At 43.0% G+C, this 24,957-nt stretch overlaps 2 protein-coding genes across 12 annotated transcripts in view; one reads left to right on the forward strand and one right to left on the reverse strand.

Annotated features, from left to right (window-relative positions):
* rassf4a (Ras association domain family member 4a) overlaps window positions 1-24,957 on the reverse strand; it is a 269,576-nt gene that overhangs the window by 213,854 nt on the left and 30,765 nt on the right. Inside the window, exon 1 of one of the 11 annotated variants that reach the window (XM_043678854.2) lies at window positions 21,949-22,092. The exons of 9 other annotated variants lie outside the window; for them this stretch is intronic. The gene's annotated coding sequence lies outside the window, so the exon portion shown is untranslated. Of the gene's footprint in view, window positions 1-21,948; window positions 22,093-24,957 lie in introns of those variants that run through there. One more of the 11 variants, XM_087982421.1, reaches the window with a different exon arrangement.
* On the forward strand, window positions 286-23,657 carry LOC122541830 (C-X-C motif chemokine 3-like). Its single transcript, XM_043678864.2, has 5 exons — window positions 286-417; window positions 1,947-2,041; window positions 2,175-2,298; window positions 11,916-12,005; window positions 23,102-23,657. The coding sequence occupies exons 1-5, from the start codon at window positions 404-406 to the stop codon at window positions 23,220-23,222; spliced, it is 444 nt and encodes a 147-aa protein (XP_043534799.2). The 5' UTR covers window positions 286-403; the 3' UTR covers window positions 23,223-23,657.

Below are 24,957 nucleotides of genomic sequence, written 5' to 3' on the forward strand. Positions count from 1 at the left end.
AGCTGAACTCCCAACAGTTCATTTAGCTCCAGGTCTGGGATTGTATTGGGGAATTCCATAAAATTCACAAAGGAGCTGGGCACTGTTCCCAAAGGAGTTTCCAAAATTCCAGCTCTCAGTCAATGCTACAGCTATAATGGGGAATTTCGCAACCTTTTTATGAAGACAGAGAGAGTGAAAATTTACAGACTGTTGTCAGAGTTGATCAATTTATGCCTCTAGAATGAAATCTGACACTTTGCCAATCTGTAGATGAGCTGATTTTAAGGAAATCACGTGATTATCCTCCCAATATGTTCAACTATTGCACAGAACACAGAGTTCAGTATCAAGCTTGCTCTGTGCTGTCCTGTTAAGTCTTGCGACTGGAGACCAGAGGCACAGGAGTGCAGTTCACAAACTTATGTCTTCGGAAAGGTTAGCTCTTATTATTTTAATGTGTAAAACTGTAACTATCAAGCAGGACATAAATGTTGTGATCTGTTTTTTTGCATTTGACAGGCTGTTTTCTTGGCAAAGCTAAAGTTTCGGGCAGAGCATTGACATTACTTCTACAAATCAATATCCAGTTTTGTCTGACCAAGTCGCTTATTTATAAGAAACTGCTGCAATCTTTTTGTTTTGTGCAACAATCAAATGAATCACTTACTGTTCATTTGGAGCTATCTGAAGGTGCAACAGTAGCACTGCTGATTTATGTAAAAGTGAAATGTACAGTGCATTAATTGTTCATATCATTGAATCAGTCTCATATGTAGCAACTCTTGAAGCTGTCGTAGAATTAGCAATCTTACAAGCATACGGTATCATTTTTGTATGATGAACTGAAGGATTTCTTTCCATCCAACTTAGAGATGAAATACAATCTTTGTTTTATTGATCCCTTCATAACTTTAGCCTGGACTTGAATACTTCTACAATTTCTCTCCCACCTTTCCCTCAAGTTCATCACCTTTGCAAGATTGACCACCACTCAATTTAACCCACACTCAATTTTCCTCACAATCATGTCATGAGTATGCGATAGGTAGACGAAGGTGGGGGGAGAAGGTGATGGATCAGAAAGAAGGGTGGAGGTGGATAGATGGGAAAGTCGATGGACAGGTCAAGAGGGCAGTGTTTAGATCAGAGTGGTGCTGGAAAAGTGCAGCAGGTCAGGCAGCATCAGAGGAGCAGGAAAATCGACGTTTCAGGCAAAAGCCCTTCATCAGGTGAAGAGGGCAGTGCCAAGTTGGAGGCTTGGGACTGGGATAATGTGGGGGGAGGGAAAATGAGGAAACTGGTACCCCTCCCATTTATCTCTCAGCCTCCCCCGGCCCACAAGCCTCATTCTGGATGAAGTGCTGATGCCCGAAACATCGATTCTCCTGCTGCTTGGATGCTGCATGACCTGCTGTGTTTTTCCAGCGCCGCACTCTCAACTTTGTTCAATAGAAGCCACCCTGTTCAAGTCAAAGCAGAAACAGGCCTTACACACCAAACATACTGCATTCCTTCCTACTTGTTAGTCTGAGTTAGCCTGGCCAAGCTTCAGCGACCTCCAAAACCTTTAGATTTAAACTGATGTTTTTTTCTTAAAGAATTAATTCATGGGATGTGGGCATCGCTGACTAGCCAACATTTATTGCCCCTTCCTTATCACCCTGAGGGCAGTTAAGAGTCACCCATATTAGTATGGGTCTGAGTGACATCTCGGCCAGACCAGATAAGGACGTTGAACATTAATCATTAAGCCCATGAGCTAAAGAACTCACTTTCCTGGAACCTTCATCTTGCCTATTACTTCTTCCCTTACAGGAGACTCCCCAAAATCAACATTCTTAAGCAGTTTATCTATCATTTCTTGCACACTCACAGTAGGGTCACTCGCACTGTCATTAATCTACTTGGAACTTTTGTGTTATTTAAAGGCATGTTCAAATCTACACTCTTTTTTTTCTCTTCAGCCAGCCAAATACGTGCAACACAATGAATCTTCGACTTCGGACTGCAGCTCAGATTACTGTACTTTTCCTGCTTCAACTTTGCTTTCAGAACGAAGGTGAGCATTGAAATTTGAACTGGCGTTTTATTGTTAACTTCATTGAACTCACTGCTTTACGCCATTTTAACTTTGGATTTTTACTGTAACCTGACCAGATTTCTTTCCTTCTCAATTCTTTTGCCTCACCTAGTCGAGACAGCAACATTACCGCTGAGATGCCAGTGCGTTCGTACAATTAATGGCCTGAACCCGAAAATGATCAAGAACTTTGACATATTTCCAAAAACAGCTCACTGCAGCAAGATTGAAATCATGTAAGTAGTGCATGTCTTGGCATTAGTTTGCAAACAATGATTATGTCAAACAAGAACAAACAGACTACTTTTCTCCTCCCTTACTCGGGCGATTTCCGGAGTATTGATTTATTGCAGTGCTCAAAGGTCATTCCAGTTGAGACTGATCCTTTCCTCAGCTGATACGTAAAGGTGTAGACTGAAAGGAGTGCTTGCCAAAAATTGAGTGGGAACGGTAGCCCTCACAAAAACCAAAGATGTCCATTCAAATTCACGCAGAGCGTGATGCGTGTATGTAATTAACTGCCAGAGGAAGTGGTGGAGGCTGATACAATTACAACATTTAAAAGGCATCTGGATGGATACATAAATGTGCATGCAATTCTGGTCTCCTTCCTATCAGAAAAGATTTACAAGGATGTTGCCAAGGTTGGAGGATTTGAGTATAGGGAGAGGCTGAACAGGCGGGGCTGTTTTCCTTGGAGCGTCGGAGGCTGAGGAGTGACCCTATAGAGTTTTATAAAATGATATGGGGCATAGATAGGGTAAATAGACAAAGTCTTTTCCGCGGGGTCAGGGAGTCTAGAACTAGAGGGCATAGGTTTAGGGTGAGAGGGGAAGGATATAAAAGAGACCCAAGGGGCAACTTTTTCACACAGAGGGTGTTTCGTGAATGGAATGAGCTGCCAGAGGATGTGGTGGAGGCTGGTAAAATTACAACATTTAAAAGGCACCTGGATGGGTATATGAAGAGGAAGGGTTTAGAGGGATATGGACCAAATGGTAGCAAATGGGATTAGACTTATTTAGGATGTCTGGTCGGCATGGACAAGTTGGACTGAAGGGTCTGTTTCTGTGCTGTACATCTCTATGACTCCATGACTAGGTACAGCAAGTAATTGGGAAGGCAAATGGAATGTTATAAAATCATGAGGGGCATGGATAGGGTGAATAGCCAAGGTCTTTTTCCATTGTAGGTGAGTCCAAAACTAGAGGGCATAGGTTTAAGGTGAAAGGGAAAAGATTTAAAAGGGACCTGAGGGGTAACGTTTTCATGCAGAGGGTGGTGTGTCTATGGAATGAGCTGCCAGAGGAAGTGGAGGAGTCTGGTACAATTACAATATGTAAAAGGCATCTGGATGGGTATCTGAATAGGAAGGGTTTAGGAGGGACATGGGTCAAATGTTGGCAAGTGGGACTAGATTAATTTAGAGTTTCTGGTTGGTAGAGGACAAGTATCTGAAACATTCTTACCATTCCTGAAGATCCATTTGCTTCCAACACTAACGACAAATAGTCCCAAAACATGGCATGGGATTCCTCTAAGTTATAACAAACTAAATGCACTGAAACAGCAGCAATGGAAATGTTCTGTCTCCACTGGAGAAACTATGTAACTGGCCAATGGAAAGTTTGGGCCAAATTGTTTAAAATGGTCCAAGTAACACTAAAATGGAGAGAGGCAAAATCAGACACTGAACACCACTACGCTCAGCAATTGCAGTTTTAATGTTCACCAAATAAAGATATCATCTAACCTCCAGCACTAAATAACTCAATCTACCTTGCAGCCTTTTTCAAACAATTGCTGCTCTGTTCGACCCATTGTTCTCCACTGAGATCATGAAACAACCTCTCCTTTTATGTCACTTCCAGGAATCATCAGAAATGGAATAAAGGATTTCCATTATAAGGAAATTAAACATTAATAGATCTGTAGGTTACTCATGCAATCAATGCAACTCGCAAAGCCCAGAATCTTGAGTTTAGCTGAGGGGCTGAAACTAGGTAATTGCAGAAGTGATCGAATTAGGAAGAGAATATTGGAATGTGAACAATTATGATTTGGCAGATGAATAATTTAGTTAGATGTTGATTACTATGGATTTCTGACTGTCAGAAACACTTGAATTCTGAAGTGCTCCACAGCAAGTTAATATTTTTGAAAAGTGGTTACTTCTGTAATGTAAGAAACAAGAGCAAAAATGTAAGAGCAATGTAAGCACCATTAGCTACAAAATAAATGGACAGAAAACCTGTTTTATTAACATTGGACAAATGTAGGCCAGGACACCCAGAAAACGTCCGAGAAACAAAAATAGAAATTGCAGGAGAATTTCTGGCAGGCATCTGTGGAGAGAAAACAGTCTTAACATTCCAAGTCCAGTCACCGTCTTTCAGATCTGATAGTACCTAGGAAATAGTGCCATTCTCCCAATAGTGCTATTAATGATAACAAAAGAGTTGTTTGTGCGGGAGGAGGCTGGTGAGTGGATAGGTGGAGACAGAGCTCAGGGACGGAGAAAGATGGCAGACAAAGGGCTAGATGATCATAAGTCAAGAAAAGGAGAAAAGCTCAAAATTGGAAGAAGACAATTGGGTGAAAATGGATTGGCTACACTGAAAGCAGCCCAGGTCATGACAGGGCTTGGGGTGTGGGATCGGTTAAGGGACATGTATGGGGTATTCAGGCTCTATAATTATTAGACTACGTATTGAGCCCTGAAGGCTGCAGGGTCCCCAAGTGGGAAATGAGGTGCTGTTCTTCCAGCTTGCACTGGAGCACCGCAGCAAACCCGAGACTAGAGATGTTGGCCGTGCTACACTGTGGTGTGTTGAAGTGACAGACAATTGGAAGCTCAAGGTCATTCTTACAGACAGAAACCAGATGTTCTGCAAAACGGCCACCCAGTCTGCGTTTCGTCTTCCAGAGAACTGGAAAGCATTCTGTGAACAGAGAATGCAGTGGACGAGATTGAGTGAAGTGCAGGTAAATCGCTGCTGAACCTGGAAGGTGTGTCTGAGCTTTGGGTAGCGAGGAAGGAGGAGGCAAACAAGCTCATGTTACAAATTCTGCGGCTGCATGGGAAGGTGTTGTGGTTGGTGTGGGGGCAGTGTTGGGAACGGACGAGGAGAGGACAAGGAGTGGATCAGGGTGTCCCGGAGGGAACAGCCCCAGTGAAATGCCTGCAAGGCAGGATAGAAATGTGTGCCTGATGGTGGCATCCCACTGAACATGGCGGAAATGGCGACCTATGATCCTTTGGATATGGACGATAGCGCGGTAAAAAATGAGGACCAGGGACTCTGTTAGTGGGAAGGGTGAGGGCAGAACTTAGGGAGATGGGTCAGACATGGCTGAGGGCCCTGTCAACCGCAGTGGCAAGGAATCCTCAGTTGAGCAAAAAAGGTGGACATTTCCAAGGCTTCCCTTCAGAAGGTGGTTTCATCAGAACAGATGTGACAGAGACAGAGAAATTGGGAGAATGGAATGGAGTTGATTTGAATTGAACATCCCCATAAATCAGAGGAGGCTGGTTCACTGCACTTATTGATTTACGGAGAGGAATTTTCCATAGCCAAGGGAGTCGAAGGTAATACCGGGACAGACATGGAGCTGATCATCACAATCAGATCAGCCCCAATCCTAGTGAGTGGCAGAGTAGCTCAAAGGACTATTATCCTACTCCCACTCCAAGTCCGAAGTTCCCACTTCATATGATTTGCAAACTTTACACAATCTCAGGAAGTCGCAGAGCACTTTTCAGTTGAGTACTTTTGAACTTTTACGACTTTGATTAGGAAACATAAAAACTAATCTTCACAGAGCAATATCCCAAGAACAGCAACATGACGACATTCAGATAATCTGCTCTAGGTTGCTGTGATTCAGGGATGAATATCACTCAGGGCACTGGGCAGAACTTCCATGCGCCTCTTCCAACCACGTTATAAGATCTTTTATTGAGAGAGGAGCCGGGACAATAATGGCCACTTGGCTGGGTTTAGCAAATAGTGCCTCTGTGCGACTTAAACAATCGTAAATATCTCCAAGAGGTGATCGAGGAGAACGTTTGCCTCATAGAAGGTTGTTTTATTTGCACAGTCCTTTTAAACCATCTTCAAAAGAAGATGTTTTATGTAATACATTTGGACCCTCATGCATTCAAAATGATTTTGTTTCATTTATACACTTGCTATCGGTCCCAATGAAGGGCAAAGGAATCTGACTGTCCCTTTAGAATTCCAAATCAATATACAACTTGTACATTTATTGAATACATGTGGATATTTACTTCTGTGTTCACTAGTTTTGGGGGATACTAAGTGAGCACATAAAACAAACTAGCAGCTGGCATATGGCGAAGTGTACATCTCTCCATGCTCCAAAATCCACGAACACAGCCCCTAGCTAGCTGTAACAAATACTTACTCATAGGATAAAAGACTCAGTTAAATAGTTTGACTGCAGCTTGCTCCACCCTCACGTTTCTTCCTCTTTCTTCCTGGGGCATGCAGGATATAACAACGGATAAAGCTTCCGAAAGGTAGCAACAAATTATATATCAAAATTAAAGGAAGGTGTTTATTTGAATAAGGATTAGGGATGAGGCTTTGGTGGCAATTCCCAAAACCCACAAAAAATAATAGAGAATGAGATGGATCCTTTGAACTTATTCATGTAGTTTACATTAGATTCCCTACAGATTGGAAACAGGCCCTTCGGCCCAACCAGTCCACACTGACTCCCTTAAGAGTAACCCACCCAGACCCATTCCCCTACCCTATATTTACACTTGACTAATGCAACTAACACGATGGGCAATTTAGCATGGCCAATCCACCTGACCAGCACATCTCTGGAGGAAACCCACACAGACACGGGGAGAATGTGCAAACTCCACACAGACAGTCGCCTGAGGATGGGATTGAACCCAGGTCCCTGGTGCTGTGAGGCAGCAGTGATAACCACGGAGCCACCATGCCGCACCAAAGGCCACACCGACCCTGCGAAGAGTCACCCACCCAGACCCATCCCCCTACATTTACCCCTGATTAATGCACCTAACCTACACATCCTTAAAACTATAGGCAATTTCTCATGGTCAATTCACCTAAACTGCACACCTTTGGATTGTGGGAGAAAACCAGAGCACCCAGAGGAAACCCAAGCAGACACAGGGAGAATGTGCATACTCTGCACAGACAGTCACCCAATAGTGGGATTAAATTCAGGTCCCTGGTGCTGTGAGGCAACAGTGCTAACCACTGAGCCACTGTGTCATCTAAATGACAGCTTGGCTTGCCCTGGCATTCTTACCTCGGAGTGAGAGACATGCAAATTCACAGCCTTCTCATGAATTTAGGCACCACACCCAGGCTGTTCATTCAGCACATTACTGAGGGACTGCTCAGTAATGCTGGAAGTGCCATCTCGATGATGGTTATTGTACCAAAGTTACTATTCAAAGAGGAGAAAGTGAGGTCTGCAGATGCTGGAGATCAAAGTTGAAACTTTATTGCTGGAACAGCACAGCAGGTCAGGCAGCATCCAGGGAACAGGAGATTCGACGTTTCGGGCACAGGCCCTTCTTCAGAGAGCAGGGTAGGGCAAACTCCTGAAGAAGGGCTTATGCCCGAAACGTCGATTCTCCTGTTCCCTGGATGCTGCCTGACCTGCTGCACTTTTCCAGCAACACATTTTCAGCTCTGATCCCCAGCATCTGCAGACCTCACTTTCTCCCCAGGGCAAATTATTGCCTTCCTTCGAAAACATGGAAATCATTGGCTTGACTTGATTTGTCACGTACATAAAAGTACAGTGAAAAATATTTTTTTGAATGTTGTATGCAAAGTGTTGGCACGCTTACGGTAACATCTTGAAACACTGACTATAATTCAAGATTTTACTACAATAGAGTTCATCTTTATCCCTTCTTGGTGCTCCTCCTCCACGACTCCTGCAGTCGCTGCTGATATCAGCTGGAGTCTCAACAGTGAGCTCCGGGGTCTCTATAACAGGCCCAAGGAGTCTCTGTAACAGGCCCCAGGGGTCTCTGCAACAGGTTCCAGGGGTCTCTGCAACAGGTTCCAGGGGTCTCTGCAACAGGCCCCAGGGGTCTCTGCAACAGGCCCCAGGGGTCTCTGCAACAGGCCCCATGCGTCTCTGCAACAGGCCCCATGCGTCTCTGCAACAGGCCCCAGGGGTCTCTGCAACAAGCTCCAGGGGTCTCTGCAACAAGCTCCAGGGGTCTCTGCAACAGGTTCCAGGGGTCTCTGCAACAGGTTCCAGGGGTCTCTGCAACAGGTTCCAGGGGTCTCTGCAACAGGCCCCAGGGGTCTCGGTAACGGGCTCCAGGGGTCTCGGTAACGGGCTCCAGGGTGTCTGTCATCGGTCATCAGGGCTTCCTCTTTCTGCAAATTCTCACTGATGTTCTGGTTGCCCACATAACAATGGCACCTACACTTAACAACAACTCTCCACTGCCCCAGGGACATCTGAGGTTGCAATTGTTGCTACATCTAAATGCTAGCTCTTCCTTTTCTTCAGTGACAACTACCACTCAATCAAAACACATCATTCAGAGTTCTGAATAAGTCATTTTAAACTCAAAACATTAACAATTTTTTTCTCTCGCCATAAAGACTACTGGACCTGCTGAGTGTTTCCAGCATTCTCTTGTTTATTTTGGAGTTGCAGTATCTCCAACAGTTTATTTTCAATTGATTGTCCATTTCCTTTGGCATTTATTAGCTCTGAAGCACTTTGGGTCATGTGGAGTACCTAACCAATGTAGGATAAATGCAAGCATTTTAATTTTCGAACTCAATTAATGCCTTACTGGCAAAAAAAGTTGTTGCGCTGTTCAGAGAGCAGAAGAAGCCTGGCAATCACTTGGTTACAGTTTTCCCACATTCAAACGGATCAGTTGTCTGCAGCTGCCATAATGTCATGCGTCACTGGCAGTTCTAAAGCATGAAACACTGACTGAAGTTATCAGAGTTAAATAATATTACCTGTCTGGACCCGTTATTGGCATGTCTAACCATCCATGGACAATTTCTCACGGTTTTCTCCCCCCTCCTTCTCATTTTGAACTCAGTAAATTTCCCCAGCCTTGCGTAATTTTTGGCATCATTCACACTTGGTTTGTACTGAATCCTTGACTGGCACCTTACTAAATGAAAGTCCACACAAAATGCTCAGTGAATACAGGGACTAGGCAACTTTAAAAAAATAAAATCAATAAAAATGTCTGCGTGAGCCTCAATATTTCGTGCTTCACAAGTTCCCGGTAAAAACTACAAAGAATACAGTGCAGAAAAACCACTGGGTCTGCCCCAGTTATTCCCACTCTCCTCACTCTCTCCCCATGTCTCTGCAATTCTATTTCAAATGTAACTATTGAAGCTGCATCCACCATCCGTGCGTTCCAGTTTCCCACAATCCCACAACCGTGGGCGGCACAGTGGCACAGTGGTTAGCACTGCTGCCTCACAGCGTCAGAGACCCGGGTTCAATTCCTGCCTCAGGCGACTGGCTGTGTGGAGTTTGTGCATTCTCCCTGTGTCTGCGTGGGTTTCCTCCGGGTGCTCCGGTTTCCTCCCACAGTCCAAAAATGTGCAGGTTAGGTGAATTGGTCATGCTAAATCGCCCGTAGTGTTAGGTGCAGGGGTAAATGTAGGGGAATGGGTCTGGGTGGGTGCGCTTCGGTGGGTTGGTGTGGACTTGTTGGGCTGAAGGGCCTGTTTCTACACTAAGTAATCTAATCATAAACTCTCGCACTTAACCAACAATGTGCAAAATTACCCAGATATGATCTGTACACAAAAAGTAGGACAAATACTACCTCATCAGTCCACTCACAATCATCAGAAAAAAGTGATGGAAAATATCATGTACAGTGCTATTAAACAGGATCTGCTTAGCAATAACCTGCTCAGTTTAGGTTCCACCAGGGACACAACTCCTGATCTCATTAAGCCTTGGTTCAAACATGGACGTACGGGCTGAACTTCAGAGGTGAGGTGAGAGTGACAGCCCTTGATATCAAGGGCTACATTTGCCTGAATGTGGCATCAAGGAATTACAGAGAAACTAGAATCAATGGGAGTCAGGGGGGCAACTCTCTGCTAGTTGGATTTTTATCTGGCATATAGGAATATGGTGGTGATATTTGGTGGTCAGTCAGCTCAGCTCCAGGATATCTCTGCAGGAGTTCCTCAGAGTCGTCTCCTAGGCCCATCCACTCCAGCTGCTTCATCAATGACTTTCACTCCACTGTAAGATCAGAAGTGGAGATGTACTTTGATGACTACACAATGTGCACCACCATTCAGATCTCCTCATATACTGAAGCAGTCCATGTTTAAATGCATCAAGACCCAGACAGTATCCAGGTTTGGGCTGAAAAGTGGCAAGTAACATTAATGTCAAACAATTGTCAAGCAATGACCATCTCTAATAAGAGACAATCTAACCACCACCCAGTGGTGCCACCATCACTGAATCCCCCATTATCATCATCCTGGAGATAACCACTGACCAGAAGCTCAATTTGACTCACCACATAAATAGAGTGGCTACAAAAGCAGGTCAGAGGCTAGGAATACTGCAGCGGGTAACTTTCTACCACAATCTACAAGACACAAGTCAGGAGTATGATGGGATGCACTCTGCTTGCCTGGATTGGTGCAGATTCAACAACACTCAAGAAGCTTGACACCATCCAGGCCAAAGCAACCTACCTGAATGGCACCACATCTACAACATCCACCATCTCCACCAATGTCCAGTAGCAATAGTGTGTATTATCGTCAAGATGCAATGCAGCAATTCTCCAAATATCCTTAGACAGCACCTTCCAAACCCACAAATCACTTCCGTCGAGAAGGATAAGGACAGCATATATGTGCTAACATCAGCACTTGCAAGTTCCCCTCTGAGTCGCTCACCATGTGCTGTTGAAATAGATTGCTGTTCTTTCAATGTCACTGGGTCAAAGTCCTAGAATTTCCTCCTCAATGGTATTGTAGGTCAACCTACAGCACACGGACTGTAGCGATTCAAGAAGGCAGCTCACCCTCATCTTCTCAAGGGGATGAGCAATAAATGTTGGTCAGCCAGCAATGCCCATGTCCCACAAGTGAACATAAAATACAATGTTTTACTCAAGCTCAAATAGAAATCATTCATTTCCCCTCTCTTTTTTTGTATTATATTACAGATCAGTTGGATTACTGTTACAACAATGCATATTTTCATTTTCTTTAAACACCACCGCTTTTGGTTAACATCATATAGACAAAATGCTGCAAGGAATGAATAGCTACAAATCCATAACTCTTGCTCTACACAAAGAAATGCTCATGACATCGATCTATCAGCATATCTTTCTCAGCTTATTAAATTGATCTTATCCTTTTAATACATCAACGATGGAAACACTTAAGCTCTAAGTGGTTCAAACATCAGATAGTTGAGTGTTTCTATTTGTACAGAAGAGCCAATTAGAGATCATCAATAAAAGACGATTCAGAAGACACCTCTTTACTCAGAGATTAGTGGAATCTCCAACTCCAGTTGAGCCAAGTACTTTACAGATAAATCAGACTGCATGTGGGAGAAAGGACTTGAGGGTTTTACTCATAGATGCCTAAAAATTGTATTGGAAAGAAATATTAACATAGTATGGACTGGATAAGTTAAAACGATTCTGCATTACAAAATCAATGCAATCACGTGAATACTGCCTTTATGTTAGTGTCAGCAACACAGTTACAACAGTTCATTGTCTTAGCTGGATGCATGTGATAGTATACAAACATTAAATGACAACTGCTCTTTTCATCCTCAGATTAACAGTGCACCAGGGGCATGAAGAAAGTGAGGCTTGCCTTAATCCAGAATCAAGGCAGGGCAAGAGGCTACAAAAGTGCTGGGAAAGGTCAGTATAAAACATTCAGAACTGGCTTACTGGAGGACACTTAGTACATGGCACTGACAGTTCAATTTAATTCAACTCAACAACAATTGAAACTCAATTAAATGTCTGGCTTTTCTACTTCAAACAAGAAGCATTCTACGGTTTAGTATGTTTTGGCAAACTAGTTATGTGGTACAGCAGTTCTAAAATTGGACAGTAGAACTAAGATTGAAATGAAGCCCAAACTAAGGCAAAGCACACCTGAGAGACTCCCTCTTCCTTTGAGAAATCTAGGGGTTCAATTAATGGAGTCAGCTTATACAAACATACCTTAAACGCAGAAGATTGAGATGGTGATCAGATCAAGATGTTTAAAATGTTAAATTATCAGTGAGCAGTTTTCACCATCATTTTACTAGTAACAGATATATTATATTCAATCCACAATTGCCATAGTGGGGATTTAAATACTATCACTGGATTACAAGTGTTACAGGACTGCAACAGTACACTATTCCAAATCTGCCTGTCGAAAAATTATCTAAAGAGCAGGCATTTCTGCATTAGAAAACTCCCTATATGAATCACTGCTTGACTAATGTTTGACCAGGAACAGCTATGGTAACATGCTGTGACACATCAGCTTATCTTGAGGGAATCTTTAAGAATATCATGTCCACAAAGACAACAAGAAATCTATTCATTTAAGGCAATTTGAGTAATTAGCCATGTTTGAAATGGTGCATTGGTCAGGTACTCTGTAGGTTAAACCCAACTCTGGAAGAGTTCTAGCTTGGAATATGAGGAGTTTATCATCGCTTACAGCCTCTATTAGGTTCTGATAGGCAATATAGCCACAATATACACTTTCGAAGTGCTAAATGAAGATCGTTATTGCATGAAAAATAGTGTGAACCTGATACATTGAACTCTGTGACTGAAATAATTGCATAGCACTATGAATGACTTTGAATGATATTTCAAGTTGAAGGTCTGGTAAAATCCAATCATTTTCGGACATGTTAATTCAGTAGCATTATCTCAATTCTAACTCTATTCCTGATGAAGGGCTTTTGCCCAAAACACCAATTTTCCTGCTCCTCTGTTGCTGCCTGACCTGCTCTGCTTTTCCAGCACCACTCTAATCTTATCTCAATTCAATTCAATAATTGTTCGGCAATCTTGCGTATGTTCCTTTGAATAAGAACAAAAAAGGTGCTGAATGGGTTAACAAATTATTTCTGAGCCTACTAAAGGGAATTTACTTTCTGATAGTGCAAGTTCATGCAGGAACTGGAGGAGAAGATAAGAGTAGGCACAACAAAGAATGCATGCAGTTGAATTCATGTTGTAAACAATCACCGAATTTTTGATTTGGTTGCTTGATTATGCCCTTTACAGTCAGAATTATTATGGGAAAGAAGCATGGTTACTGCATCAATGCAGACCATCACAATACTTAACACAAAACAGAATGGCTAGATTCCTGAGATGGGAGGGTAAAGGGTGAAATGGATCATTGGTAAATGTGCTCACTTACTGGAGGCATGGGAGTGTGGGAGGTTAAATATAAATAGGCCAAAGGGTTAAATTTTTGATCATTTCAACATTCCTTTTCTCTGCAATGAATGCACTTGACACACTCCCTTCTTATTCAGAGAAACAATTCTTTTTCTATAGATCACTCATCATGAAATACTCTTGCGAAATCACTTGTATATTGGATATAGGTTTGATTGCTGAGCTGGAAGGTTCATTTTCTGATGTTTCGTCACCACACTAGGTAACATCTTCAGTGAGCCTCCAGATGAAGCACTGCTGGCATTTCCTGCTTTCTATATTTGGGTTACCTAGGACAAGCCAAACAGAGACACGCACGAGAATTCCTAGAAGCATGCCATTCCAACCAGAACTCTATCAACAAACACACTGACTTGGACCCCATTTACCACCCCCTGAGAAAAAGAACAGGAAATAAAATCACCATGGGAAATGACATCATCACAGGAAATGACATCACCAACCCAAGGAAACCCAAACATATAAACAAAAAGCAGGAAACACTAGCAGTGCTTCGTCTGGAGGCTCACTAAAGATGTTACCTTGTAAGGTGATGAAATGTCTGAAAATGAACCTTCCAGCTCAGCGAGCAAAGCTACATCCAGAACCTCAATCTGAGCTACAAATCGTCTCAAAACTTGCTATCACTTGTCTAACCTGAAAACAGATTCTGTGACCTTGGTTCACAAAGAATGGTATTCATTAGACTAGACTCACTTGCAGATGTCAGTTTTAAAAATCTTTCTTCTTTCGAGATCGCTGTAACAGTTTAGTCCTTCATGCCCTCAAGACAGATGCCAGTAACATTTCAGCACCGTGACCAGCTCCCATGTGCAAGGGAAGGCAGTGACAACAGCAGGTTATTTGACCACTTTCTATGTCGATAACATATAGTTAATCTAGATGTAGAGGAAAAACTAAAATATTACATTTAACCAGCTGTTATATAAAGTGCAGTATTGGTTCTGAAGGGATTAATGTCAATGTTGTATTGAGCTCCACCAAATCTGATGGTGTCACATAGACTTCGAGGGGTGATAGTTGCGAGCTGCCTGAGTTTACGGGAGGAGAGGGATTCTGCACAGCACCTGTTAGTCTGAACTAATTATGCCGAGCAAGCTAATATAAACTATACCTATTACCATCATGCAAAGATAAACTAGCTTATGAAGAACAAGTGCCTGTTCTGCTTAGACTCTCCAGTGGGTCTATCCCCTACCATCAACAAGCCCTAGACTAAGGCATAGAGGAAGAAAGGATTAGTGGCAGTGAACTAGCTGAACCAGAAAGTACATGCTGTTGGTGATGAAGAGATAGCTGAAAATACATTGATTAAACCAGGCAACAGATGCATTGCTGTGAAACACCATTCACTTGTGAGTCAGCCTGTTGAACTGTGGTGTATTCCATGATCTGTCCTGGGTGACCTCTGTCATGCACAAGAGAATGTTTTAAATTTTCCACTTATGAATCAAGTATCTGTCTGCCATGGTTTGTGGCTGTGGTTTAGGGTTACCCACAGCGTTACAGCCCAAAAGCGCATAGCTCTCAGCTGACATTCATACGCATAACGATACGAAGGAGTGCAATCAAACTTTGAAGAAGCACTTTTATTTCACAAATGTAGCCCAACGGTCTGAAGAAGAGTCAATGGATTTGAAGTGTTGACTCTGCTTTCTCCCCTCAATGCTGCCAGACATGCTGAGTTTCCCAAGCAGTTTCTGTCTGTTTTGTGGTCAAAGCTAACACCAGAGCGAAAGAAATCGCGAGGTATTTCAATCCACCTTACATCAGAATCAATTTGCATTAATCCTACAATTTGACACTCGTTCAGCATGGATGCAGGCCACATTTGAGACACCACTGGTGCAAAGTTTGACAGTTGTATCATTAGGCACCAGTTAACTCAGGAGACTTGGCATTCCGCACATTTGAGATTATAACTCATTAACATACAGGCTTGTCCCATCAGGAAATTTGACAATGTGCTACTTAAACTAAAACTCTTAAACTAAATGATCTCAAACTTTGGAATTCTAATTCATTGTTATTTCAAAAGTGTCAGAGTCTTTGATCTGGATAGTTATAGAAATGATGGGGAAGCAGTAGGGCTGTGTGTCTGTGCTCAGGAAACACTGAAATACCAGGAAAGCAGAGGCCCTCTGGCAGAATTATTTACTGTGTTTCCTTGCCTGACAGCTGGGGATGATTGAAACCTGGGAGATCATGGCATACGTGAGAAGTGAAATGCTTTTTCAAGATGTCCAGGCATATATTTTCTACTTACAACTTTATTTCAACTAACCATATGCCTTAAATCCCAGCCACCTTTTGGCCTTATAGAGATTCTCTAATTCCGATCATGTTGTAACACACCTCTGTAACAAATGGAACTTGAACCCAGAGCTTCTGGCCCAGAGGTAGGGGCACTACCAAATTCTCATAGGAGCCCTTAAAATATCAGTTAACAAGTACAGGTACCTCGCAATTTAACTCACACTTTAACCTTCTATATGACAGGGAGACTCTTATATATAAAGATTATTTTTGATCAACCTGTTCAGAGATATTGTTACACACCTTGAGAACAGGTCAAACTTGGGGAACCACCCTCTCATTATTTACCCTGTCACGTCTCAAATAGCATTATTAAGAGGCTTGAGAGGGTCAGTGTTGAAAGGATGTTTATGGGAGAGTCTAGGACCAGAGGGTAGTCTCAGAATAAAAGGGCACCAATTTAAGACTGAGAGGAGGCGGAATTTCCTCTCTCTGAGGGTTGGAATTTGGAATTCCTCGTCACAAAGGGTCATGGGTGCAGAGTCCTTGTGTATACTTAAGGCCAGGATGGATGGATTCTTGACCAGTCGGAGGATCGAGGGTTACGGGAGAAAGTGGAAGTGAAGAACGGAGCAGCAATTACTGCTTTAGATGCTGTTGCATTGTTTTGGAACTTTGGAAAAAAAAGTCAAAACAACAGCAGTTTAATAGGGAGAAGGGCAGACAAAGAAAGCACATGGTAAGGATAGTGCAGGAGAGAGAAAGAGGGAGAGAACCTGCACAGTTACCGCCTTTACTATTTGAATTTGTGTATCGCTGGACATCGGAGTGTGTCTGGGAAAATTAACAAACAGTGAAATTCACAACTAATCTTGGAGGAACTGTTGGGCAAAGTTCACAGCACTGAATCAAATAAGTTAATTGTGGTTTTTAAGTGTGTCCAATAGAAAGGCTACAGTAGTGGGTACAGTGGATTCTTTCTTGATTATATGTTTGTGGAGATAAGTCTCTTGATTAAACTTAAAATATAAGCCATAGCTATTAATTTAACCTGGGGCAGTGTATGTAGAGGAATAAGACGGTGTTATTTTCTGGGTCTGTAGATTGTGAAGGAGCCGAAATGGCCTTTGCAGTGATATGTACTTCTTGTCAGATGTGAGAGTTTAAAGAGAGTTTAAGGGTTACTGCGGATTATATCTGCCATAAATGCTGTTGGTTGCAAATCTTATCAGATCGAGTGGATCGGTGGAGAGACAAATAGAAGCGATGAGGAATTTGCAACAGCAACAGTATGTGATGGTTGGCAGTTATAGGAAGAGGGGAAGGTCTCAGATACAGTCACATAGATGGGTTAACTCCAGGAAGGGTAAGAGAGGTCGGCACCTAGGGCAGGAGTCTTTTGTGGATATACCCATTTCAAACAGGTATACTGTTTTGGAAAATGTAAGGGGTGATGGATTCTCAGGGGAATGTAGCACGAACAGCCAAGTTTCTGGTATTGAGACTGGCTCCAATGCAACGAGGGTTACGTCGGCTTCCAAGAGATCAATTGTGTTAGGGGATTCTGTAGTCAGAGGTACAGACAGACCTTCGTGTGGCCAGCAGAGAAAAAGCAGAATGGTGTGTTGTTTCCCTGGTGCCAGGATCAAGGACGTCTCAGAGAGGGTGCAGAATGTTCTCACGGGGGAGAGGGGCCAGCAAGAGGTCATTGTCCACATTGGAACCATTGATATTGGAAGGGAAAAGGTTGAGACTCTGAAGGGAGATTATGGAGAGTTGGGTAGAATTTTAAGAAGGAGGTCCTCAAGGGTAGTAATATCTGGATTACTCCCAGGGCAACGAGCTAGTGAGGGCAGGAATAGGAGGATAGAGCAGATGAATGCATGGCTGAGGAGCTGGTGTATGGGAGAAGGATTCACATGTCTGGAACATTGGAATCTCTTTTGGGGTAGAAGTGACCTGTATAAGAAGGACGGATTGCACCTAAATTGGAAGGGGACTAATATACTGGCAGGGAAATTTGCTAGAACTGCTTGGGAGGATTTAAACTAGTAAGGTGGGGGGGGGATGGGACCCAGGGAGATAGTGAGGAAAGAGATCGATCTGAGATGGGTACAGCTGAGAACAGAAGAAAGTCAAACAAACAGTCAGGGCAGGCAGGGACAAGGTAGGGACTAATACATTAAACTGCATTTATTTCAATGCAAGGGGCCTAACAGGGAAGGCAGATGAACTCAGGGCATGGTTAGGAACATGGGACTGGGATGTCATAGCAATTACAGAAACATGGCTCAGGGATGGGCAGGACTGGCAGCTTAATGTTCCAGGATACAAATGCTACAGGAAGGATAGAAAGGGAGGCAAGAGAGGAGGGGGAGTGGCATTTTTGATAAGGGATAGCATTACATCTGTGCTGAGGGAAGATATTCCCGGAAATACATCCAGGGAAGTTATTTGGGTAGAACTGAGAAATAAGAAAGGGATGATCACCTTATTGGGATTGTATTATAGACCCCCCAATAGTCAGAGGGAAATTGAGAAACAAACTTGTAAGGAGATCTCAGCTATCTGTAAGAATAATAGGATGGTTATGGTAGGGGATTTTAACTTTCCAAACATCGACTGGGACTGCCTGAGTGTTAAAGGTTTAGATGGAGACAAATTTGTTAAGTGTGTACATGACAATTTTCTGATTCAGTATGTGGAGGTACCTACTAGAGAAGGTGCAAAACTTGACCTAACCACCCTATTATTGGGAAATAAGGCAGGGCAGGTGACTGAGGTGTCAGTGGGGGAGCACTTTGGGGCCAGTGACCATAATTCTATTCGTTTTAAAATAGTGATGGAAAAGGATAGACCAGATCTAAAAGTTGAAGTTCTAAATTGGAGAAAGGCCAATTTTGACGATATTAGGCAAGAACTTTCAAAAGCTGATTGGAGGCAGATGTTTGCAGGTAAAGGGACAGCTGGAAAATGGGAAGCCTTCAGAAATGAGATAATCTTTAGAAGAGTATAAAGAAAGTAGGAGTACACTTAAGAGGAAAATCAGGAGGGCAAAACGGGGACATGAGATAGCTTTGGCAAATAGAATTAAGGAGAATCCAAAGGGGTTTTACAAATATATTAAGGACAAAAGGGTAACTAGGGAAAGAATAGGGCCCCTCAAAGATCAGCAAGGCGGCCTTTGTGTGGAGCCACAGAAAATAGGGGGAGACACGAAATGAATATTTTGCATCAATATTTACTTTGGAAAAGGATATGGAAGATATGGACTGTAGGGAAATAGATGGTGACATCTTGCAAAATGTCCAGATTACAGAGGAGGAAGTGCTGGATGTCTTGATACGGTTAAAGGTGGATAAATCCCCAGGACCTGATCAGGTGTACCCGAGAACTCTGTGGGAAGCTAGAGAAGTGATTGCTGGGCTCTTGCTGAGATATATGTATCATTGATAGTCACAGGTGAGGTGCCGGAAGACTGGAGGTTGGCAAACGTGGTGCCACTCTTTAGGAAGGGTGGTAAGGACAAGCCAAGGAACTATAGACCAGTGAGCCTGACCTCGGTGGTGGGCAAGTTGTTGGAGGGAATCCTGAGGGACAGGATGTACATGTATTTGGAAAGGCAAGGACTGATTCAGGATAGTCAATATAGCTTTGTGCGTGGGAAATCATGTCTCACAAACTTGATTGAGTTTTTTGAAGAAGTAACAAAGAAGATAGATGAGGGCAGAGCAGTAGATGTGATCTTTATGGACTTCAGTAAGGCGTTCGACAAGGTTCCCCATGGGAGACTGATAAGCAAGGTTAGATCTCATGGAATACAGGGAGAACTAGCCATTTGGACACAGAACTGGCTCAAAGGTAGAAGACAGAGGGTGATGGTGGAGGATTGTTTTTCAGACTGGAGGCCTGTGACCAGTGGAGTGCCACAAGGATTGGTGCTGGGCCCTCTACTTTTTGTCATTTATATAAATGATTTGGATGCGAGCATAAGAGGTATAGTTAGTAAGTTTGCAGATGACACCAAAATTGGAGGTGTAGTGGACAGCAAAGAGGGTTATCTCAGATTACAACAGGATCTGGACCAGATGGGCCAGTGGGCTGAGAAGTGGCAGATGGAGATTAATTTAGATAAATGCGAGGTGCTGCATTTTGGGAAAGCAAATCTTAGCAGGACTTATACACTTAATGGTAAGGTCCTAGGGAGTGTTGCTGAACAAAGAGACCTTGGAGTGCAGGTTCATAGCTCCTTGAAATTGGAGTCACAGGTAGATAGGATAGATAGGATAGTGAAGAAGGCGTTTGGTATGCTTTCCTTTATTGGTCAGAGTATTGAGTACAGGAGTTGGGAGGTCATGTTGCGCCTGTACAGGACATTGGTTAGGCCACTGTTGGAATATTGCGTGCAATTCTGGTCTCCTTCCTATCGGAAAGATGTTGTGAAACTTGAAAGGGTTCAGAAAAGATTTACAAGGATGTTGCCAGGGTTGGAGGATCTGAGCTACAGGGAGAGGCTGAATAGGCTGGGGCTGTTTTCCCTGGAGCACCGGAGGCTGAGGGGTGACCTTATAGAGGTTTACAAAATTATGAGGGGTGTGGGTAGGATAAATAGGCAAAGTCTTTTCCCTGGGTCGGGGAGTCCAGAACTAGAGGGCATAGGTTTAGGGTGAGAGGGGAAAGATATAAAAGAGACCTAAGGGGCAACCTTTTCACGCAGGGGGTGGTACGTGTATGTAATGAGCTGCCAGAGGATGTGGTGGAGGCTGGTACAATTGCAACATTTAAAAGGCATTTGGATGGGTATATGAATAGGAAGCGTTTGGAGGGATATGGGTCAGGTGCTGGCAGGTGGGACTAGATTGGGTTGGGATATCTGGTCGGCATGGACAGGTTGGACCGAAGGGTCTGTTTCCGTGCTGTACATCTCTATGACTCTGTTGGATCAGTTATGAACTAACTGAATGGTGGAGAAGACTCGAAGGGCCAAATGAATCTCCTCCTGTTCCTATTTCTTATCGAACCCTGGATTAGAGATAGGGACAGGAGCACTGAACTAACCGAGCCCCTTGCACGTTTGAATCTCATTGATTAATTAGTTCACTCCTTTAACTCCTAGGTATTTAGTATCCCATTAACAGAATTACACAGTAACAAATCAGAGGGAAACAGAAAAACAGCTGTGGGGAGAAAGGGAAGGGATTGATCAGCTGATAACCTGCAGATAGATGTCTACCTACCTCCACATTACAGCTCGCTATTTTTTTTCGTTGTCCAATATAAAGCTGTTTCAGGATTTTGTATGTACAATGCATAATTCAGATTGGTAAAATGCTGGAGTTAACCGAGCTGGAAATTTTTGTTGCAAACGTTTCGTCCCCTGTCTAGGTGACATCCTCAGTGCTTGGGAGCCTCCTGCGAAGCCTTCTGGGAAGCCTCCTGCCGGCAGGGACAGTCCACTATAAATGCCGGAGGAAACACCACAGAAGCGCTTCACAGGAGGCTCCCAAACACTGAGGATGTCACCTAGACAGGGGACGGACGAAATGTTTGCAACAAAAATTTCCAGCTTGGCGAACAGAACCACAACAACGAGCACCCGAGCTACAAATCTTCTCCCAAACTTTGAATGCTGGAGTTAAACTTGCAGAACCATTAATTTGGCAAAAATGTCAACCAGTCGAGCCAGATATAACACTCAGTAGCCTGGATGCAAAATTAAGTGTGTCAGCAAGTTCAGCCGTGACAAGGTAATTCAGTTCTCTTCCTGAAACTGGAATACATTGCAAAAGCACAACTCTTACTTATACAACTTGTTTTCAATGAAAATAAAAGACACTGAGGCAGCTCAGGTCATTGTAGTAACAAATTCTTTCGAGCACTTATTAAAAAGCGTAAGCAAGCCTTTTCGAATGGATGCCACCAACTGAACGCTGACAAACAGTGCCACACTGTGGAGGCAAAAAAACCCCACAGAGAAATGCCACTGCAAAGACAAGATACTTGGGGGAACGAAACAAACAGAAATTGGCATGTCAGTTGGTAATTGTGGCGAGAGAAATAGATTTGAATGTTTTAGATCAAGCTTGCAAGTTCTCCAAAACAGATTTTCGGAGGTAACTTTACTCACTACACAACAGCTGCTGTGAAGGTCACGACTGTAATCCCCTCAATCTTGTGTTTAGTGGGTAGGAAAACCTTGTGTGATTTCCTGATCCACGTTTCTGAGGTTGAGACTCCTTAACTGGTTCACTCCTTTGGAAAATTTGTACAGGTGCAATAATAAAGTAACAAGACCATTCCACTCTGCAGTAAAAGATGACATCAAATAAATAGCATGCAGTCTGCAGCTGCTGGAGCCTGTGATTCAGCTGTTTGTGTTTCCAACTTCTCTCCAATTCTTCCCTGAAAGTGCTGACTCATGCTTGCCTGCATCAGTGTCAGCAGTCAGTCACCTATCCTATGTGACCATCAGATAATGAGGAGAAACATGTTACTCAACATGCAAGCCTCTGCCAACTCTGCCCTCGCCCAAACTCACACTATCCAGAAAGGACTTCCAGAAACCGAGAAGCAGAAACTAGAATTTTTTTTAGAATTAGAATTAGAATCCCTACAGTGTGGAAACAAGCCCTTCAGCCCAACAAGTCCACACCGACCCTCCAAAGAGCATTCACCTACCCTATATTTACCCCTGACTAATAACCTACACTATTGGCAATTTAGCATGGTCAATTCACTTGACAGCGCATCTTTGGACTGTGGGAGGAAACCAAAGCAGCTGGAGGAAACCCACGCAGACACAGGGAGAATGTGCAAACTCCACACACACAGTCACCCAAGGCTAGAATTGAACCCGGGTCCTTGGCGCTGTAAGGCAGCAGTGCTAACCACTGAGCCACCGTGCCGCCCCTACACTTTAATGATTTTTCCTCCACCCTAATCCGGAAACACTTCAGCTAATCCAGCACATATTTGAGGATTAGAGTTAATGTCAAATACTTCCAGAGAAGCTTTGATGAGTTCATCTCTCCCACTCTCCAGGATGGCAGGGGAATAAAATGGGCTTTGGAAAACAGGAGAGGTAAGTGGCCTGGTACACCACTGAGGGGATTTTTCAAAGCAAACATCTGAGGGGCAGTAATGAACAATTCTATTTTGTGTTGTGCCTTTAAAGCTATTAGAATTTCCATGATTCTCAAGATACTTGAGAAGCTTCACTGAATGTGAGCCCTAAATTGTGGAATGTCCAATTCACCAGTCAGTGTTTTTCTCTGTTACAGTATTCAGAAAAATCCAAACAAAAAGAGAGACTGTTTGCAAAGAAAAAAAAAGAAAGGTTCAAAGCAGCAGAAAAGAAGGCGTAGAGGTGGAAACACGCGCTCTAAACGCCACCAGGTTTAATGTTGCCCCTGTCGTCTGAAACACTTCGAGTGATGAACAGTGCTGCAGGAAGTTGAAGGAAGATGATGGATGACATCATCAGGGCCGGCTCTGATCCTGAATTGTGCAGAACAATTCTTGAAAACTTCTTATGGTTCCTGCTCTTCAGTTTTTCTTTTGTTAAAAAAAACACAGTTAACGTTTATAGAAAAATAAATCTTATGCTCTTAGTTGTAACTGGAATAGAAGCTATTGTCCTCCGTATTAAACAGAGGACTGGAACTGTATATATAGACAATTAAATGCACTGAGCATTAAACCATTGCCATTTCAAATTGGTATACTTTAGCTCATAGATCTTAGAGACAAGTTGTTGTAAAGTGGATATTATGTATTTTCTACATAGCATTGAGATTACACAGGTCAAGTTATATAGCAATAAACTTACTTCACGTACACTTCAAGTTGTGGTTGAGTTACTTCCAACCCTACCCCTAGTTGCTCAGTAGGCAGACATGCTCAGAGTTTCTCTTCAAATATTTGTTCCTGGGAGGAACTAGCTGGCATGAGAATCATGGGTAAATTTGGCATACGGATGGAGAGGAAATGGAGCCTTACAGGGTTCATGGTGGGATCTTTCACTGGAGCCACACTAAGTTTCTTCAATGGTTTATTTTGTATTTCAATTTTTGTGTTTATACAAACAAGATTTATAATGCCTCTGAATTTGAAAAAATAAATAGTTAAATAAAACAAATGATATCAAAGGAAATGCATGTGTCTTAATTGACTCGAGAGATTTAATCTAGATTTCCTATGTTCCCAATTTTCAATCCCTCCCCCAGAAGAAAAGCAGTATTTCAATGTCACTATATCCAGAATTTACAGAAAGGACACAGAATGCAAGAGACACACATTGCTCCATACATATTGGAATGACATGGGTTGCTGACTGCACTTTAAATTTTAAAAGTAACTTGTAATGCACTGCACAAATAGGTTGTTTGTTTGCTTTGATCTTTCCACTACTGGCATGATTTCTATCTGCATAAAATGCACAGCAGAGAAGTCAGAGGAGACCATTCAACTCAAGCAGATCATGCAGATGCTCGTGCTCCGTTTGAGAGCCTTCCCATCCTTCCTCACCTAATTCCCAGCAAAACCTTAGAATCCAACCTCAGGAGTGCTTATACAGTTTCCTACACTGCTCGCCTCAACTATCCCATTGGTAGCAAGCTCAGAAACAAGAATGGAAATTAATATCAAGAGTAAGGAGTAGTGTCTGCAGTGGTCAATGTGGGATCCCAATTCCCACCATTCTGAATTAATTGTCTTTGCTGTTGCTCTCTTGCTACCAGCTCACTATCCATTTTGCCACTTGCCTCTGATTCTGACCTTGCAAACATTTCAGCTCATGAAGTCATAGAGATGTACAGCACAGAAATAAATCCTTCGGTCCAATTCAGCCATACTATCCAACTATCCTAATCTAGTCCCATTTGCCAGCACTTGGCCCATATCCCTCTTCCTATTCATATACCCATCCAGATGCCTTTTAAATGTTGCAATTGCACCGGCCTCCGCCACTTCCTCTGGCAGCTCATTCCATACACACACCAAAAAGTTGCCATTTAGGTCTCTTTTAAATCTTTCCCCATTCACCATAAACCTCTGCCCTCTAGCTTTGGACTCCCCACCCCTGTGGAAAAGATATTGTCTATTCACCCTATCCGTGCCCCTCATGATGTTATAAACC

Source organism: Chiloscyllium plagiosum, unplaced genomic scaffold (genome assembly GCF_037043375.1).
Source record: "Chiloscyllium plagiosum isolate Xiang-an unplaced genomic scaffold, Cpla_swu_hap1 HiC_scaffold_43, whole genome shotgun sequence".
Taxonomy (NCBI): domain Eukaryota; kingdom Metazoa; phylum Chordata; class Chondrichthyes; order Orectolobiformes; family Hemiscylliidae; genus Chiloscyllium; species Chiloscyllium plagiosum.